The 20,724-nt window shown below is 36.7% G+C and overlaps 1 protein-coding gene across 5 annotated transcripts in view; it reads left to right on the top strand.

Annotated features, from left to right (window-relative positions):
* Positions 1-3,664: 3,664 nt before the first annotated feature.
* Positions 3,665-20,724, top strand: part of Csmd3 (CUB and Sushi multiple domains 3) — a 1,151,628-nt gene continuing 1,134,568 nt past the window's right edge. For all 5 annotated transcript variants that reach the window (XM_046464911.2, XM_058585685.1, XM_058585684.1 and 2 more), the window contains exon 1: positions 3,665-4,396. In XM_046464911.2, the coding sequence (XP_046320867.1) occupies positions 4,219-4,396 (178 nt within the window). In that variant the 5' untranslated portion in view covers positions 3,665-4,218. The remainder of the gene's footprint in view (positions 4,397-20,724) is intronic.

Raw genomic sequence — 20,724 nt, 5'->3', positions numbered from 1 at the left:
TCTCCCTTGCTTTCCTGTCAGTGAATTCTATTAAAAAAACAAACAAACAACAACAACAAAAAAAAAAAAAACTCTGAAGGAACAGGGAAATGCCTATTTGGTCATCATCTGTAAATCATGAGCATTCTTATTTTACTCTAACTTAGTTATTGGATTTTTTCCCCACACACACCAACAGGTTTGAGATAGAGCCTTTTAATTGATCAAAGCATACATACAATCAGTGAACATTCAGCTTTAATAAGCAGGAATATTTCTGTAACAAAATAAAGACTGCACTTGTACAATAAGCCTTATATGAATCTATATGTCTATAACATGAATGAGGAAAAACACATTCTAAGTTTCAGTCAAAACACATTCTAAGTTTCATTCAAAAGTATAACAACAAAAAAAGGGTACAAATACACCTTTCTAGAATTAAAGATAATCCCCTTGACAAGTTCTTATGTTTTTTTCTGTGTTCTTATTCTGTTTTGATCAGGTTATTTATTTTCCTGTGATGTGGCCCCTGTCATGCTCAAAGAGTAAATGAATGTCAAGGGGTTATGATAATATTGGGAAATTTTTGGAAAAAAGCTTATTTTCTCCCTTTTAGTGCAAATTCAGCCATGTTTTAAGATCAAAGTAAATTATATTCCATAGGTATTTTGGGGAAGAACAGAAAGGAAATGGAATTCTGGCACTTACAATTTAAAGAACCTGTCCATTTCTGACCTAAACCCCTTTTAAAAGCTCTTTACAGTACTTAATCATTGTGATTGTCTTGACTATCCCTGCCAAGTCACTCTTTTCCATGACCTGTGTGTGAGAAGATCAATAAGCTACATGAAGTAGAAAAAGCAAAAAACAAAGAGACTGACCAAGAGAAAAATAAGAGAGATTTTTCTTTACATGTATACATGTTTTAAAAACTGATCATTATTAAACTATCTTATAAATCCTTGCTTTTCTATAATCACATGGAAACACTATAGAAAAATTTTTGTTGCTATTACTACACTTTTAAAACAAGCATCTTTGGAAGCTAGCATAGGATACAGTTGGCAAGCATGTGGACTTAGAAATCAGACATCATGTGTTCCTAGTTTCTAATATATATTATTTTGGGTAAGTCAAGAATGTTAATTTCATCATGTATAGATATTTTCATCTCTAAAATGAAGATAATTTTGGTCTTCTCAAATGTTGTAGGGGGTATTGAATGAGGTATGCAATGTAAATATAACACAATGCCTAGTATACAGTAAGTACTTAATGTTACATTAGCTATTCATTCTGTTTTCTCCAACAGTCTTAAACCTACATTAAACTTTGTTGCTTTCCTACAGAACAGCTACAACAAACTATTTCTTCCTTCCAAATATAGGTATTGTATTTTCCCTTCTAGAGAAATTGGGGGATTTCTCTTTTAGAATTTTGGCTGATAAATTTAAATTTCTGGAGTACCTTTGGAAATGCTCCCCAGAAGAGAAGGCTGCTGAGCATGAAAAGCAAGTGTGATCCAGCACTACATGTGTTGAACTAAAATCCAGTGCTTCCAATGATGACCTTGGACAAACCCCTTCATTTCCTCATGCCTTAATTTATTCTGACTGTAAAACATGATTTTCCATCTTGTCTCAGAAACTGAAAAACATGAGTGAAAAGTGGTTTGAAATTTATGGTGAGCTGTAGAAACTAAAAACCATAGTATTGTTCAATGTATTATAAGCTACCTGAAAAAAAATAATTAACAATCTCACATTGAAATGATGGGCAGGGAAAGATAACTGGATTATAGAATTAGCAATGTGTTTGAAAATAAGTATCAGAAATTGGTATCTTTGCAGTAGTCTTCACGGTCCCATAATCAAACTATTTTGTGCACAATAATTCCAATGAAAATATCTCTGTTTTTTGAGAAATTAAGTTCTTTTGGTTTAAAGTCCACCTGTGTGGATATGTAGTCATGTGCTCAAATAGACTGCATAGTGTAATGATTTTTGTTTTCTTTTAATAAAAATAAATTTAGTAGAGGTGACTAGCCTCTGAACCCTTGGGAAGGAGAGGTTTGTAATGTGCCCTTATTAAGTCCAAGAACCTGTTTGCATCTAACTCATTGTTCAGCCCAACAAAAAGCAAAGCAGCAACAACACACCCTGACATCTCCACTAAAATCAATGCCAGAGCCATTGCCAAGGTGGCTGAGCAGGCTAATGACGTTTTCAATGTTGATCCTCCCAATCACAGTCTAGTCCCAACCTTGTCGCCCACTCCCTTTAGTAATCTGCATATGCAGACAATAAAAGAGCACCCTTGGGTAAGAACAATATTCTGCCCCACCACTCTTAAATGTACCTCTTGGAATTTAATGAGGTCACTTGGGCGTCTACAGCTTTTGCCTTTTGCTATCTCTGCCCAGGACAGCAATCCCTCTCAACACGCACACGCATGAACACGCATATGCACTGCAAAAACATACTTGAGAAAACACCTACGCATAGAAAATCACACCTTCCATCATCTTCCATCAACAAGCACCCTTCCCCTCACTACAGTGCCAGCGTTCCTTTGCTCGCTTCCCACCCCCGCAGCCCCCACCCCCGCTTCTCCCTCTCTTTCTAGCTTCTTGAATGGCAGACGCACACAATGCCACGTACCCAGAGAGCTCAGAATTCTTCTGGTAGATTGAACCTACTCGCTACTCACGCCTAAGGTTGCTCTCACAGTGCCCACTTCCCAGAGCAGAACTCCAGCCAGAGGCAACCACCTTGGTCCATTGAGCCCGCAGCTCCAATTCGAGCCCAGGAACAAAAGCTGGCCAGGGTGATTGTGTGGTTTACGGGACAGGATCCATGATTTGTGGGCAAGACAAGGAGCTGAAAACTCAAATTGGGTAGTTTTTTGACTAAATCCTGTTCAAAGACGCTCATCCCCTGATAGACTCCGGCATGCGAGAAGGACCCATGGGCAGCAGCAATTACCTATTCCAAAACAGCACTGCAGCCCTCCCCACTCCTGAGATGGGACCAGATTCCCGAAAGGTCAGATCACCAATCCGGCGCCTGGTCTAAGGAACATTCTCGTCGAAAGATTTGGGCCAGGACTGTACCAAAAATAAATTAGGAACCTGGCATACAGGAGCAAAACACGCTGGGCTCAGGGACGCAGCTCCTGCACAACATGGGATAAGAGAAAACAGGGTCCCTGGTAGAGTGAAGGAGAAACGGGTGGCTTGAAGATGGCCAGTAGATGGCGCAAGAACTCTTCCTTTGTACAATCTTAACCCTTCAATGGTGTATGGGACTGCCAAGTCCATATGTATAGATATATACATTTTGCGTTTGGGGGGAAGAAAACTCTCATTTACATATTTGGGACAGATTCAGAATTAAGACAAATGCGTGTGTTCTAGATAACGACCACAGATAAAGTAGTTTAACTGCAGTACACATTAGCTGAAAGGGAGTTTGGGAGGATGAAAGGATGAACTATTTGGGGAAATGACTCTGACTTCCCTCTTCACCCCACCCCCGCCCCGGCCACGGATGAAATCTGTTTACTGAATCATAAAAACCGAGTTATGGGTTTACACGTAGGTATTTGAATATGTAAATGCATGTGTGCAAATAAATTCTTCCGTGATTTCCCTTTTCGATTAAATCAAAGGATAATAAATGCGAGAAGGCTGCCTGAAATATACTGCAACTACAGTAGTAACACATGTTCCATTATAAAGACGTGGGCATCGATGGAGCCCGATTCATTATCATCAAAAGCAACGCAGATCTTCCGATTAAAATGTTCCTTTAACATGCTTCTGAATTCGCAGGCTGCGATGGAGAGCTCACTAACATTATATTTCTTGGGCTGTTTTTACAGGCGGAATTGATCTATTCGGGGGAAAAAAAACCAAGTCCCTTAATTTCAAATATTGTGGGGAGTTTATCAGAGAGCGGAGCTGGGCTTTAAGAGTCTCACTAGTGGTTTCTGGTGGTTGCTGTAACGAGCTAGAACTGAGGTAGATTTTAGTGGAGGGGAAAAAACGCACAAGAAAAGACAGAATCCAGAGTAGCCGAGACTTTGTGCCCCCGTTGGAGAGATGGTTGAGTCCTCGTCAAGGTTGCTGTGGTATCCCAGAAACACCATTCACTCCGAGCTGTGACCGCGCACCAACAACAGCAACAACTCCACTGCGCCGGGCTGAGGAGCAGGAATTAGGAGCTCGCGAATAATATGAAAGGGATCCGCAAAGGGGAAAGCCGAGCAAAGGAATCCAAACCCCGGGAGCCTGGCACGCGAAGATGCGCTAAATGTGGCAGCCTAGACTTCGTCCTGATGAAGAAAATGGGGATTAAAAGTGGATTTACATTTTGGAACCTCGTCTTTTTATTGACGGTGTCTTGTGTGAAAGGTAGGTCGGCTTTCAGGGGACCCCTCTGGTTTGGAGGAAGGTGGGCTGACTTGTCGCTTGAGCGAGGCTAGCAGCTTACTTTGTAATTTGCACGGATAAAATAATCATGATAATACTGATGAAGGAGTTGATTCACAGCTCTTTCTCCCCCCTCAGATAGGAAATGCATTTTGCTTGCCAGATTTGGCGTTCAATGCGGTGATTGAGCTTGTGCTCAATAAATATTCTTGCAGTATGCTCAAACGAATACGTGAGTTGGTTAGTATAGCCTCTAACTAGTGGATATCCAGGCAGATTCCTCTGCAAGACTTTCCTTGGTAGTGAGAATCGCCTTGGTTTCTTGTCAAATTAGCAAGGTTTGATGTTTCTGTTGGAATATTTGTATTAGACACTCTGGTGTAAATGCTTTTTAACCCTTTCAGGGAACAAAGTTACCAATATGCTAGAAAGATGTTGATTTTAAATGCATTAGGATACAAGGGTCTTGCAAGCCTGCCTACACAACATGAACGTCTGCATACATATTTGAATTATTTCTACGTGGACTCTGTGCAATGAGAAATGTAAGGGAGCTTCTTTAGGTCCTGGGGTAAAGGTTTAGCCAAAACTGGAGTCTTAAAACCGTCTGAGATGCCACACCGTGTATAGATCCACCTTTGAGGATGAATGAAGGTAGGAGGAAAGTCATTAGCTGATGACCAAAAAGAAAATCCCCAGCAAGTCTCAGCGTTCAGACAGGTAGAGAGTGAGTGTCACATGTACAGACAAGGGGAGGGGGTGAGTGGGCTGAAAAATTTATTCCTGAGCAGGAAGGCAAGGGACAGTCAGGATCACTGGAAGAAGAGCTGTCTTCGGGGAGAAAAATAGATCTACTGCTCTCTTCCACAACTTCTGCACCCTGCTGCCCATTAATTGCTGCAAAGAATACTCAGGAGGTGTTTATGACTCATGCCATCATTTTTGAACAATCACTTCTCCATACTCATGGCAGCTCGAATAGACACGATAGATGTCGCTTTTAGTGGAGCTGGTTTCAAATCCTGGGTGTCTGTGTATTGGGGGCCGTGTGTGGGGGGGTGTTTTGGCCCAGGCGTGCAACGGCTGTCAATACAAACTGGACGCTTCTTCCTTTGTAAAGGAGTGCCTCTCTGAACCGCAATCCGGCCGCGTCTCTATGAAACAGTTTATTGTCCAGCTTGCAGCTGGCTGTCCCCCCACAGAAGCCAGCACATTTGCATTCAGTAGAAATGATAATTCATGTTTTGGGGGGAGGAAACTGGAAAGGTTACCGTACCGCTCCTTCTACTATGACCAATGATGGGTAGCATGTCTCGAATTTTAATTTGCATCCCTAAATGGCAAGAAGTCGTCCCTAGTCTCTGTGGCAGCAACTGCCTTAAAATCCTGACCTGGTCCTTAAAACTGATTCGTGTGTGTGTGTGTGTGTGTGTGTGTGTGTGTGTGTGTTTTGAAGCCTCAGTGTAGCTCTGAGATAAAACCCTTGTTTTAAGCTGTGTATCCACAATGCCTAGTGCGCAAAACGCTTCTGAGGTTGCTTACAAGGGGTTTTCGCCGGCTAACTCGACATGTGAAGAACCACACATTTATGCCTAGTTTGCCTGCCACTGGGAGTCTGCGGTTTATGGATGGCCTTGGGGCTGCCTGCTAGAAGAGCGCTCCGCGTGGGGGATGCGCAGAAAACTAGCAGCAACCCCGGCTGTAAAACGTAGGAGTGTCTCCGTCGAGAAGATGACCGGGGATTAAGTGCGAGTTTTCACGTGATACCTGTTGAGCCAAAACACATTTGGGGGGCCGATGAGGGGGAGTGAGTCTCCTAAACGGGGCGAGCTTCACAGTCTGACAAATGCTGAGCGGCGCTGGCTGCAATTACAGCCCCGGCAGCCCGCACCTACCGTATTTTCCAAATAAAACGCGCCACCAGAAAGGAAGGGCGAGTTAATATGCTTTAAATGGCACTGGCAACGGGACCCCTCCCCTCTATTCATGGCGCTCATACTGTGGACTGAGATAATTGATTTCTTTTGAGTATATTCCAGCTTTGGGAACACTGGGGAGGAGGGACATCATCAGTCTGCTTTGGCCCTTTCCAAAATCAATATGCTACAGATCGTTAAAACATTTTTAATGATAATAAAGTTCTTCATTGCCACACATCTGGTACATGGAGGACATATCCTACATTTTATAACTTGAAACGCTGTCCTAAAATTCTGAGAAACTTACATAGGTTCTATGCCTTAGATCTGCTCCCAATCACAGGGTGGTGCTCTGTGATTTGACAGTTGTTTCTCATTCTCCTTTTAAATTTTTAATTTCAGCTGAGTCTCAAGGTTTCCCTAAGACCAAGATTTCTGCAATGTCTTAAACAATGTTTGCCTAAATGTCTATTATTCCCGCTTTTGTCTTCCACACGGTTTCTTCTGGGCTTTCGAGCCCACAGCAAAGGATTGAGAAGTCTTTCCGACGGTTTTGCAGGTCCTGACCTAGACTAGTTGGAGGTTTCAGGAGGTCAGGGGCGCACAGTTTTCCACGTGAACAGCTTCGGCCATGAGAATTCCACCATCTGTCTATAGTTTTCATCTCTCCACCATCTCACCTCTGCGTGCAACAGCAATGACAAAGAGGTTTGGTGGGAGGAAACGCCTCAGAGTGGCAAGATAAAGTGGTCTTTGGTAGGCCTGAACCTCTAGGGTGGGGCTTAAAAGGAAGCTAACCTTCCCTGGGTATTTTATCTCCACAGTCCTCATCTGAAATAAAAGGCTATGCAGGGCACCAAATTGGAGGTAGCGGGGCGGAGGCTTCCTAGACTTGTTTCATGTCTATTTCTAGCTGAAACAACACACAGAGAGAAACAGACAGACACACACGAGGGCAGAGATTTTGAATTGCAGCTTCCAGCTGCAGCGTGTCTGTTTAGGTCTCACCCAGATAGAAATTGTGAATCTCCAAGTCGTGCTTAAGCGCCCCGCCCATGTAAAAAGACACCAGCGGGGCGCTTTCCCACGCTCCTTCTCAGGGGATCCCGAGGGAGCCCACACAACGTGAGGCGAAGGCACGAAAGGCACAGTCCGTGGTCCGCATCAGGTGGCAGCTTGAAGCAGCTTCCTGCACCCAATGCCAAGGCGTGATCCCAGGAGCTCTCGCAGGACTCCGGACTTCAGGAAGGATGCTCCTTTCTGCTTGCTCTGGGACTCCAAGGAGATAATACTTGGCTACAGAGCTTTTCTGGAATAGTGGAGATCGCACCCTCTTCCTATGTTAATTCCTACTGAAAAGGGTCCAGGGTGTCCATGCGGGGGCGGGGTAGAGCTACAACTGAGATCTTTAGTACATTTCACCCACATCCGGGTGGCCACGCCTGGAGGTCTTAGCCTCGCTGGAGTCTGCGGGGACTGACACCCTCACTCTCTCCAGCCTCAAGGCGACAATCTTAACCTGGTGTAGGAAAAAGACAAGTAGTATCTTAAAAGACATTTTCCAAGGGGGTAGGGGGGCCACGTTAACGTCTTCACAAAACAAAGATACCAACCAAATAAGTCACAGTCACTGGGGGGGGGGGTGTCATTGTCATCAGCAACACCCTTCTTCCAAGATTAGCATCATTAATACACCTGGCGGGAGGTAACCTTTGTGTTTGAAACTGGATTTGGGCAGGTGTCCTTCCCTTCATCTGTTTCCTCTAGAGATATTTATTATTTTTTTTCTAGAAAGCCAGACTCCGCGAAATTTCTATGGACCAAACCAGGTTGAAGTTGGTGAGCGAGTGGGTAATTATGCGTATGCGTATCCGTGTGTGTGTGTGTGTGTGTGTGTGTGTGTGTGTTTTGCTGGAAGGAGAGAATATAATGCATTGACACCAAAGAGCCTTCAGGAGGCCTCGAGGGTAGGTGTGTGTCCTAGGCAGAAACGCGAGGCGGGTTAACAGTACATTAATTTTTCCTGCACTCCAGATGGTCCATGGAGCTGCAACCACTGCTGCCACACAATCCGGTGGAGTCACGGAGAAAGAAGCCCTTTTCTCCCAGCAGACGACAAAGCTACCCTCAAACAACTCCTCTAAAACGCACTCCCACTCCCGAGAGTTCAGAAAGCTCATTGTGGGGAAAAGTAATGGGGATTGAGGCTCCTGCATGTTGCACTTTCTCCCTACTACTTGGTGGCCTGGGGCACATGGAAGCAGGAGGAATGCACCATACATAGTTCAATCCCAGCAACCACTCAGCAGTTCTAGGGGCAGAGAAAAGAAGCAGCATGGAATCATCCCAGTCACTGAAGGTGGTCTTCTAGCAGTCCTGCGTGTAGAGGTCAGTTGAGGGCTGAAAGACCGACACACAAGAGGATTGCTGCGCTTTGCAGAATAATAATAAAGCAGACAAACCCAAAAGAGAAAGAGCTACTGGGATTTCCATTCTTACTGAATGCAGCACCCACTGGGTGGATTTTCAACAACTGAGTTGCTAAGCCAAGCCAATACACAGGTCTGACAGGGCTTGAACAGCTCCCAGAATTCGGAGCTGAACTTCCCCTGAACAGTTAACTCTTTGGAAACAACCCTGAATGTCCTTTTGCATCATCTCACTTTCCTGAATCTTCTAGGAGGTGGTGGGGACAGGGAGAGATGCTGCAATAAGCCCTAGTTGGAAAAGTATGTGAGCAGAAATAATTAAGAAAGCAAGTTTCAGTATCTTGAAAACCTGATGCGTGCTCCCTTGAGATCCTTCAAGGAGAAAAGGGTTAGAATTACTCTATAAATTAAGTACTCCAGGAGCATAGGCTTAGTTTTAGTTGTTATTACTGCTCATGATATTAATTAGTGTTTCTATTTGTGGGTTAGCTGAGTAAGTTTTGGATACAGACATCTCTTCCCTGAGCAGAGAATCTGGTGTCTACAGAAACAGTGAAATGAAATAAACTGCAGCATCTATTCTTACATGTTTCTAAATATAGTAAAATTATCCCAAGATCTGGTAAAACAACATAGAAGTAGAGCAGTTACCTTTGTACTCATATGGAAATAAGCTCTGATGTAAAATGCTTGCCTAAGATCTCAAGGTGCAAATAAGTGAAAGGTACTGAATTTCCCTTCCCCTTGCTGCAAATGTCCTTCTCCATCTGTCCCAAGAGGTGACTTTCTTCTACTTGCTTAACAAAGTTTTCAGAATATTAAACAATTCCAATATTTTGTCTTGTTGGGGATTAACTTTAAAGTACCAAACAATATGTTTAGTTAGGTGCCTGTTATGGTTTGGATGTGAGGTGTCCCCCAAAAGCTCATGTATGAGACAATACAAGAAGGTTTAGAAGTGAAATGATTGGGTTAACCCAATCAGTGAATTATTGGGGGGTTGAGTCGTAATTGAAGGTTGTGGCTGGAGGATGTGGGTCCTTGAGGGCATGCCTTTTGGGCTATATATTTTATATCTGGAGAGTGTCTTTCCCGCTCCATCCCTCTTTTTCCCCCCTCCCCTCCCTCTCCATCCATTCATCCCCCCTCCCTCTCCCTCTCCCTCTCTCTGCTTCCTGATGATCAAGTGAGCTGCTTCGCTTTCCCACACTATTTGGCCATGATGTTCTGCCTTGAGAAGGAATAGAGCCAGAGCCTGCTGTCTATGGATTGAGACCTCTGAAACCATGAGGCCTCCTCTGTAACTTTCCCTCCTCTATAATTACTCTTGTCAGGTCTTGTAGTCACAACAACTAAAAAGCTGACTAAAACAGTGCCTGTTCCTTTAGGCAACATGACTATTTTGATAAAATATGCCATCTTGTACTTCGAATTTCAAGATTTGGGAGATTAGAAGTAAAATAATTGCAAACGAGGAAATCAAGAAAAATGTGTAAGATTCAAATGAAATGTAAGGTCATTTTTATTTTATCTACACTTACATCAAAACTTAGCTTTACCTATTTTCTCCTATTTCTTTCTTCTTTTTCCTTTACCTACAATCCAAAGGGCTATATGTAGTTTAAGGATACAATGAAAGTTATGATTTGGATTTTGGATGAGGTCTAGGGATAGTACAGGCCCTATGGTTATGGAATTCATCTTTTCACTTTCAGAGTGAGCAAGTGGTGGTTCATGGTACTTTTCTAGGCAGACCTAACTCCATGCCCACAAGATTTTCTCAGAATTAGGTTTCTCATAAGACTTTTATTCTTTTTAGGGGCATTATTTAAATGAATGCCACTGAAAAAAATCAACTTGTTGAATACCTTCCAGTATTCACCATCTCTGTGCTAATGACCATCTTTTCTTCTCATAAGGCTCCAATTTTGCAGCCATCAAATATATTTCATGTCATTGGGCTATGCTACTGTTTTATGCTGGTCTCAGAATTCCTAAGGGTTAATATTTTCCACATATGATAATTTGTTGCCCACAACCCAATTTTCAGTCTCCTTTAAAAATCTAAGTGTACAACATTAGAATATGTATCACATAACTTTTGCATGGATAAAAAGAATATCAATGGTAACCATATTGCATTAGATATCACATTAATCTATTGGTTCTTATATGTTTGTAATACAGTGATTTTCAAAGTGTCTCCAATAAGTAGCACCAGTATTTTCTAGAAACATTTTAGAAATAAAAAATCTTATTCCTACCAAAGGTCTGTTAAATGCTCTGGAGGGTAGGCACTATTTATGTTTTTAACAGTCATCTAACAATTCTGATGCACTCTAAAGTTTAAGAATCACTACAGTATAGTGGGGAAAAAAATAAAAACAAGGCCTCTAAAGCCACTAAAATCTGAAAGTTAAATAATAATGATTTTTCCAGTAATTAGCTTTGGACTAGCAACTCAATTTTTCTAAGCTTCAGTTTCATTATCTGTTTTTTTAAAAAAGATTAGAATATCAGAGGATATATTGGGAGATTATGTAAATCATATACATAGCCCAGTGCCTATGTTACTAGTTGTTATCAATACTATAAAAATAAATTTGCATGTGCAAAGCCAATATGAACTGTCACATGCTTCATCCCTGGCACCAATGTCTTAAGTTTTCCGTAATAGTAAATACAAAGTGTAGCTTCTTCTCAGTAGCTATTATTTCATTTTGGCCTAGTTCCCGGGCTATTATACATCTGAGAAATACTCTGAAACTTCTGCTTATCACCGGCATACATTTACTTCTGCTGCTGGCTCTGTGAATCAGGAGCAGACTGTAGCTGAAAAATGTTACCCCTTCTGCTGGGCTGATTTCATCCCTTGCATTCTGATATTGATTTCTTTTAATATTGATTATTTAATGTGCTTACATGAATTTGTTCATTCATCTTGTCAAAAATCATGGCATTCATGGAGCTGGAAGGGTCTTTAAATATCAGCTAGTTTGCTGCTCATATATTATACAGTAAGTACATATGCCTAAAAAGGATAAGTGATTTTCACTAGGTTTCAGAGATCATTAGCTCCAGAAATGAGACTAGATTACTGGGTAATCAAGTTTATATTCAACTCTCTTTCTCCTATACCCTATTGGTTTTACCACAGAGTTAGCTCAGATGGGACCAACAAAAACAATCCATCACAAAAGTTAATATTTAAGTACTATATATCAACTAATACCACAAAGGAGTATTAGTGATATGTTTGTGCTAAAATAAAACAAATAGTAAGTACTTGTTTGGTAGAAAAATAAAAGGTAATTATGGAATGAAAACACTAAGGCTCATATAATGTATACATCAAATAAACAACTAATCATATTTTCAGTAAAATCTATCCAATTATATTACAAGTCTACAAATAAAATCAATATATAGACTATCACATCTCAGAAAGAATATGAGGGGTAGTACTTGAAATTAAATTCTTATTTTACATGAGATTTCTGATTCTCTCATCTGTGTTTTCATCAGCATAATTTCTTATACATTTCTTAAACAAGACAATGATATGATTCAAAACTTCTGCAGAAATAATAATACATTTTACAAATATTGTAACTGTAAGACAAATCAATAATGTTACGAGGTTATCTTCAATTTTAGCAGTATGTGAAATATTTTAGAAGTCTCTTTTAGATATGGGAGTAACATTTGCAAAGATAATGTATTCTGTTAAATTTGAGGAGTTTTACATATTTCAACCAGAAAGTGATTGAAATATGTAAAATTTAATGAGTAATTCCCTTAAAAGCTGAGTTCATAATGTTCAAGATTATATAGTTCTTTTCCCTCTGTCTTATGTTAGTAATTTTAAAAGAATATTTATGATAATATATTTTAAAGAGTCACTAAGTGTTTTTTTTTAAACTATGACATTTTTACAAATATGGTCAAATACCACTTTCAAAGGAAGTTTATGAATGGAAACAGACTCCATGGAAGTAGATTTATTAAATCCTAAATAATTTTGAAGAAGTGAGCGCTCCTGCTATAATTTTCTGTCCATCTGATTGTCTTCAAAATACTCAGAGGTACTTGGTGTATAGAGAGAATATGGATAATATCATGTTTTAGGAAATGGTACCAGGAGAAAATGAACATTTTTCTGAGTGCAGAGAGGTGCAGTTGCTTGCCAGAATCATGTAATTACCTAGTGGTTAAGTGAAATATGAAATAATAATAGATTCTTAATATCATAGAATTAAAATAAAAAAAAACATGTAAATGATTAAATTACTAATTAAACCTCTTTGCTTCTGAGAGAAAAAACTCAGACTGAATGAATTTAATTTAGAAGAAAACTTAAGATTAACATTCATGTCATGTGTGTGTGTGTGTGTGTGTGTGTGTGTGTGTATAAACTACAGTAAAATTTAAAACTTGGTTTTGCATTTTTAAACATTTTTTACTTGCCTAGTTTATCCTCTTAATGATTCTGTATAATGGACATAAACACTATTTTCATCTTCTATAAGCATTATTAAGTAGAGCAAATGCATAAATAACACATAAATTAACATGTCACTGTAAGTACAAAAAACAGAATTAAAACTAATAATCCTTAGATTCTAACTCAGTGCTCTTGAGTAAAATTTAAAATTACACATGCAGATGAACTCATGGAGTTAACATACAAAATAATTTGTGGGTATAAATGTTTACCAATTGTATCACACACCTTGGCAAATAAAATTACTCAATTTAGTACCTTAATCTTCTGCTTAGTTCTGCATAATTTTAAGGTTAGGGAAGTTCTTAAAATTCATCTAGTCTATTGACTGACTACTTGGTCGGATTCATTAGATTTATTTGCAGAGATAAACAGATATTTTTTTAAGTATTTTAAAGTACATCTATCACAACTTCATTCCTAATGTCTACTTCTTTCCATAAATGAGACCTGGTTAAAAGAACATAGCTGGTTATCTTCACATAAAAGAGGAGACAGCTCAGAGACATGAGACTTACCCAATCAGAGGATGCAAGCAAGTTTTTAAATTCCCTGTTTAATGCACTTTTATTTTTGTTGGATATTGTCTTATCTCTTTTTAGTCCTAATTGGTTTATGGGAGAGACCACTGTGCCTATTTCCAAATCCTCACTAGATACAAAACAATACTTCCTAAAGAAATAGTATAAGACAAGACACATGTGTGTAATAATATAGGTAAATGAGAATCTTAACATGCAGTCTGAAGAATAACTTAAACATTGAATGGGGGCATTTAAAATTTCATCAAAATCTTAAGAAGAAATAATACATGTATTAAATTTAATCTTCATGCCAAATTTTGCACTGTGTTTTCTTGTGTAGGTGATAAAATGTGTTTTCATATGTAGCTATTTATTATTCTTGTCTTTTCTGAACTTTATACAAGACTCCCAATATAAACTAGACTTTTTCTACTTGCATTATTAAAGCTTTATTTCTGGGTATATTTTCAGAAATGTCATTAGCCTAACTTTTTGGTTTTCAGGTTTTCTCCTAAAATACCATAAAAATGTGTACATATATAATACAGTTTATAATTGGGTTAATAATTCAAAATTATAATTTTAACTAATATTTTATTATTAGTATTTTCACTCAGAAAAGTGAATATAACCTTATTGCTATTCCTGTAAAGCCTAATAAGATAGTGTCAAAAGAATCTTTAATCTTAGCTAATTTGTAACTTTTAGAAGTGATTTTTGTTTTCAGTTTTTAAACTATATGTGCACATACAGAGATGACTTTTCTAAATACATTATCAGAAGTATAATTTGACTCTTCTCCAAAGAGCTTGAGAATGAAGCTATGTGGACCTACCTGCATGTTGTAATATTAAGCTTTTGATGGCTAAAGACTGCATTTGCAAGATAACAGATCAAAGTTAGGAGAGCTGGCAAAAGAAATACAACAGAATTTCCCAGAGATGAAACACTTTACCCTGAATTTATTGGCTCCATATTCTAAGTGACTGAACTATGTAGTCTAGAGGAAATATTTACTCAGTTTTCACATATATGGGAAATCCAGAGTTATGTTTTTTTTTTTATTGTTGTTGTTTATGGGTTCTTTTATTTTTATTTTTTGGCTGTTGTCAAAAATAAAACAGCTGAACTGAGTCAAATGTTTTGTGTTAACAAATTTGCATTCAGACTGCTAATTTGTATGCCAACTTCTGCCTTTGTGTAGTTTCTAAGATGATGAAGAGGATAAATTCTCTTAAATGAAAGTGTGCAAGGATAAAATTGATGTTTGATACTCTTCTTGTGGCTTAAAAAAAACTTTCATTCATAAATCTTAGCAGTATTTGAATGCTCTTTTATCTGTTAAATCTTTTTAAAGGAGGTCAAACAGAAACTCTTAAAACCAATTTTCTTGCAAAGTGCTAGAAAATCTTTAATATCTGTATTAGCTTGACAGTGTTCATTAATATATTAATAGATGAATATCAGAAATGACATTTTTACTTAATATTTAAATATTACCAATGTGAGAGTCATTAGAAATCAGCCATTTTTCAACAATTTGAAGATAACCTCTTATTTTTATATGTGGTTACAAAGGTTATTGAAAAATCCTTATTTTAGAAATACTATAGATTATAATTATGTAATTCTTTCAAAAGTCACATTTCATTTTTTAATTTTTTTACTATTTTATTTTGTTGTTGTTGTTATAGTTAGACACAATACCTATTTTTTATTAATTTTTATTTTTTTTAATGTGATGCTGAGGATCAAACCCAGGACCTCACATGTGCTAGGTGAGCACTCTACTGTTGAGCCACAACCCAAGCCTCAAAAGTCATAGAAGTTGGAAGATGTTAGAAAGATTTTGTTGTATACTATTTCATGTAAATCTTAACTTAATTATTTCTTTTTATCAACAAAAGTCAAATTTAGTTTTTATATAATTTACTACAATAGTATTGTTTTATTTTAAATTAAATATTATGGCGTTGACATAATTTAAGTTATGAAGGTAGATTTTATTTTTACAGAAACATCCAGTGGCTTATTTTTCATTTCTGAATTAAGCCACACATACCTTCTATCATCAATCAGTTATTGAAGTCTAACTAGTACATGTCAGTCACTTGCCTAGACTTTGAAAATACAAAGATGAAAATCTAGTCCCTACCTTAAAAGAAGACTTAATCTTTTGTTTGAAGCAGGATTTCTTTGAACATAATACCAAACCAATCTCACTACTGTGAATTTGTTGGTCTTTCAGTGAAATTCTCTTCTGATAAAAATATCAATATCATTAATATTGATTTACATATTATATACATATTGGTTTACTGTATATGTATGTGTGTGTATGTATGTGTGTGTGTATATATATATATATATATATATATATATATATATATATATATATATAATCTTTATTCCTTTCTCTGATAGATAAGTATAAAATCCTTTAGATTTTTTTGAAACTTGCCCAAAGAAGGCATTTTTGTGATCTAATCTAATTCTCCTTTATAATTTTAAATTAAAATATTTGTTGATTCTCATCTGTTCAGGCAACTGATTTAACTAGTTTAACCAATATTAATGAAGATCCCTCCTGTATTTCTGCAATAATCTAAATACAATTTTGTGTCTGTGATTAGCAAATCTTGCTTCTTACCCTTTTTTTTTCTTTCTTTCTTTCTTAGTTCAGAACCTCTCTCTGGCTTCCTGATATTTTCAATTTAAACTCAGAATTTTGCCTTCCCTGCAAACATATTAAGATCATTACATGCAAAGAGAAAAATAAAGAAAACTAAATACAAATATAACAGATTCTCTCATAGTTTGTAAGATTCCATATATTTTTGTATTTATGCGGAAATATATTGGGGAAACATAATTTTTCAATAAGTAATTAAGTTTAGTCTTGTTTTTAATCTGTGATGTGAAGAGCAATAGAATGATATCTAAGTAGTTAATGGGGGAAACATTGGCATTGCATAAATGCCAATTTTGTTATATAAGAGTTTAATTGATCTCTGTTTAAAAGGTTAGGAGAGTCAAAAAATATCATGTGGCATATTACATTTTTCTCTTTCCTCCTAGGTGTATTACTTAGTTGATTCCTGTTATTCTGACATTTGTAGCAACACCTTATTTCCCAAATGTCTAGCTATTTCTCTATTCTCTTTCACATTCTGTAAAGCTCCTTTCTTGATGCATCATGTTAATTAAATGTGTAAGATGCTAGATTTAACATTTATTAAGGCAACAAACACTAAATGTTCTTCCTATTTTTAAAACTCAAAATCTTTACTTAATATAAAAGTAAAGTATGCATTTCCATATCTCTATGAAGTATATTCTGTGTTTGATTACTTCAAAGAATAACGTGAGAAGCTTGAGATAAAAATGGGTTTGGGTAACCTGCATATTTTACTTAACTTGGTGAAACTGAAGAAAACACTTTCCATGTGTTCCAACATTCTTCATAATAATTATCATTTGCTCCACTTATTTAAATCCCATAATAATATATTGTGGGGTAGTTTTTAGGACATACTAACCTGGTTCCACCAACATCTCAAGCTGAAGTTTAAAATTCTTCTCATTTTCCAACAAAACAAAGACCAAAGTTGTGCTTTTTACATTTCACGAGGCTATATTCCACACACACAAAAATAACCAAGGCCTGAGCTACCTTTGAATTCACTTTCTTTTTTCTTCTTAAGTTACACTAACAATTTACATATAACAACATTTCATAATAGGAACTCTTGCCTAAAATGCAGTGGAGTAGCTTTCCATCTACCTTGTTTATTTTTAATACACAAGAGAATTGCAAAGAAGCCCCCTGTAAGATGTACAGCCAGCCTCATGAAAACTAGCAGGCCATTAAAAACATTTTCCTTCTCTATCTCTCTCTCACACACGTCCCAGCTACATTGTCACTTGTCCAATTTTGTGCATGGTTGCTTTTCTCATCTCTTCAGGTCAGCTTGCTGGGACATGATCTTGTTTCTGCTGTCACAATCTTAACTGAGGACTTCTGCAACAAACTCTACATATTCACAAAACTTTATGGTAACCCAGAAACTCTGATTTATTTCAAATTTATAGGTGGATACCACATTGACTGGCTTTGACTGAAATAACTAATATAAAAATAAGTGGGTTCAGGTTTGGATCAAGTGATGCTTATTCAACATGTTATCTGAGAAGAATGCTTAGATAAAAGGGGAAAATTTGTTATACATACTTCAAGTACTTTTTAAACCTTACATTGGAAGTAGTCAACAAAAATTTATTAAAAGTGAATGTACAATAAATCATATCTGCATTCTTATTAATTGCATATTTAATCACAAATATTTATAATTTATGAATTCTACCTTCTATGTTGTGTATCAATCTCTATAATAGCTAATTTTTCTCCAAAGAACTTGTGAAAACACTTCTATCAGAGAGAAAATTCATTAGGCCTTTCTAATTAGTGTGCCTCTTCATTACTTTTCTCATCTTCATGGCAGGAAAAGAAACTAATATTTATTATCACCTGAGTCATATGTATTAGTGCTGTCAATAGTGAGTGCCTCTCATTTAAGCATCTTGACCTTGAGTGATAGATATACTTAACTCCTTTTTAAATTGGAGGAAGCAACTTTGAGGAAATTAGCTTGCAAGAAGAGAATACCAGATTCTTCCTGTTTTAAAATAAATTTTAATATATATATGCATATATATGCATATATATTTGTATGTATAATACATATGCACAAATATATGTATATTTTGTACTAAGTATTAAATCCAGGTGTGCATTACCACTGCTCTCAGAATTCTCCTGCCTTAGCCTACCAAATTGCTAGGCTAACAGGCATGTGCCCCATTGCCCATATATATACTTAAATTTTACAACATGATATTATAGAATACATATAGATATTTTAAAAGGTTATAATAGTGAAGCAAATTGATATATTCATCATCATTTTCAAACCAGGACTGGCCAAATCAAAACCCTTGTTCCTTTCATTATATCAAACAGGATTTCATAGATTTGGAGAGGAAAAACACTGCATAGATTGAGATGATTTCAAAATTCTTTCACATGTATAAGGGTTTTTTTTGGTTCCTGGAATCGTTTGTTTCTGAATATAGAACAATTTATTTTACATGCTGCAAAATGAAGGGAAGGAAATAGAGACAGGAGAAATCAGGGATTGTGCTTCAGAAATATGAGACTTTTTACATGACCAAGGGACAGGCCTCATGTTAGTGTCTGCACATGATTTTGTAGGATCCTTTATTAGGTTAGTTTGCTGTCAAAATGAAGACCAAAATGAATATTGTTGAAAAGACTTAGGTGTCATTATTATAGTTAGGCATTGTGTTTAATGTTGTTTGATAATGAATTTTTTCCTTTTAAACAGATTTAAAGGGAGCCATGACTTCAATATGTATACAAGATATCATTTCATATTTATTAATATTTTCCTTTATTTTAAATAGCTCAGACATCATGGAAAACTTCCTGTGAATTCATTTATTAGAAATGTATAAGAAATATCTTATTTAACTCATGACTTTCACTGAGCAAAAAGAAGTATCATAAAAATTTTAAAATCACCTAGCACATGTCCCTCAAATTCTAACATAGTAACTTATGAACAGAGTAGATAATAAATAAATATTTGGAGACTGTGGCAGTAGATAATTTAGTTTAGGTCAAACTTGTACCCATAGACAAATCAATTTCTGTTGCCCAAATCTTTCAGTTATAATATACTTCACATATGTATAACTCCATCATCAGGTGCTACTGATATTGATTTATATATAACCAGTGTATACTAGGAAATATAATCTGCAAGAATGTTGCATATGTATCCAGTATGCAAAAGTAGGCATATCTTCTAACCCAGTTGTTTCTCTTTGGATGATGAGAGGTAAAGATTCCTCAGCTCAACATATCATTATCTTCATAGTAAGAACTTCCCAAAATGTTCAGCCTTGCTATCAGAAAAAAATATTCATTCAGAGCCCCTTCAGAACATATTTGAAAATACTACTTAAATACAGAGAAAATTAGTTTAGAAATATTTATGATGATTTTTTTGAACCCCTGATCTTGTAGGAAAGAACATTTGTTCTAATACTAACTGTATCCTTACTTTCTTAATGTGCAGCATCTCTTCCAGGATAAGCTTCCTCATTTCTTATATATTGTATAAAATTTACAGAATTGTTATACCAAGTGAATCTTATACCACATATAAGAAAGCACTTTGTTAATGAAATAGTGCATCACCACTAATTATGACTATTGCAAAATTAGTAAGCACTTTTTAATTTGAAAATATCTAAGCATACTTATTTCAACTTATTCAGTAATATATTAAAATAATAAAATAAAATCTATTTTTCAAATATTTAATGAGACAATATAGGTTTTAAATGGTCTTTCTAAGGATTCCAATAACATGCTATTGAAGATAATTCTGGAGGTAGATAGGTCAATGTTGTTATCTTTAAATCAGTAGACTCTTCTATAAAGTGAGAAACCACAATTTAAACCTAAAGATTTAGTTTTGTCAAGGAGAGATATGAATTACAGTGGATGGGGTAGAGAGAGAAGATGGGAGGAGAGGGAGGGGGGATGGTAGAGGATAGGAAAGGTAGCAGAATACAACAGTTACTAATAGGGCATTATGTAAAAATGTGGATGTGTAACCGATGTGATTCTGCAAGCTGTATTTGGGGTAAAATTGGGAGTTCATAACCAACTTGAATCTAATGTATGAAATATGATATGTCAAGAGCTTTATAATGTTTTGAACAACCAATAAAAAAAAATTAAAAAAAAAAAGAGATATCATTAGTAGTATCTGAGAGACCTCTTCCTCTACATTCTTGGTAACACGATGAAGTAGAAAAATTTTAATCCTATAACTAATATAAT

The sequence above is a fragment of the Marmota monax genome, unplaced genomic scaffold (genome assembly GCF_021218885.2).
Source record: "Marmota monax isolate L192 unplaced genomic scaffold, Marmota_monax_Labrador192_F-V1.1 WCK01_AAM20220418_F8-fsc00003, whole genome shotgun sequence".
NCBI lineage: Eukaryota > Metazoa > Chordata > Mammalia > Rodentia > Sciuridae > Marmota > Marmota monax.
The sequence above is the reverse complement of the archived record's forward strand: the minus strand, read 5'-3'. Positions and strand labels throughout refer to the sequence as shown.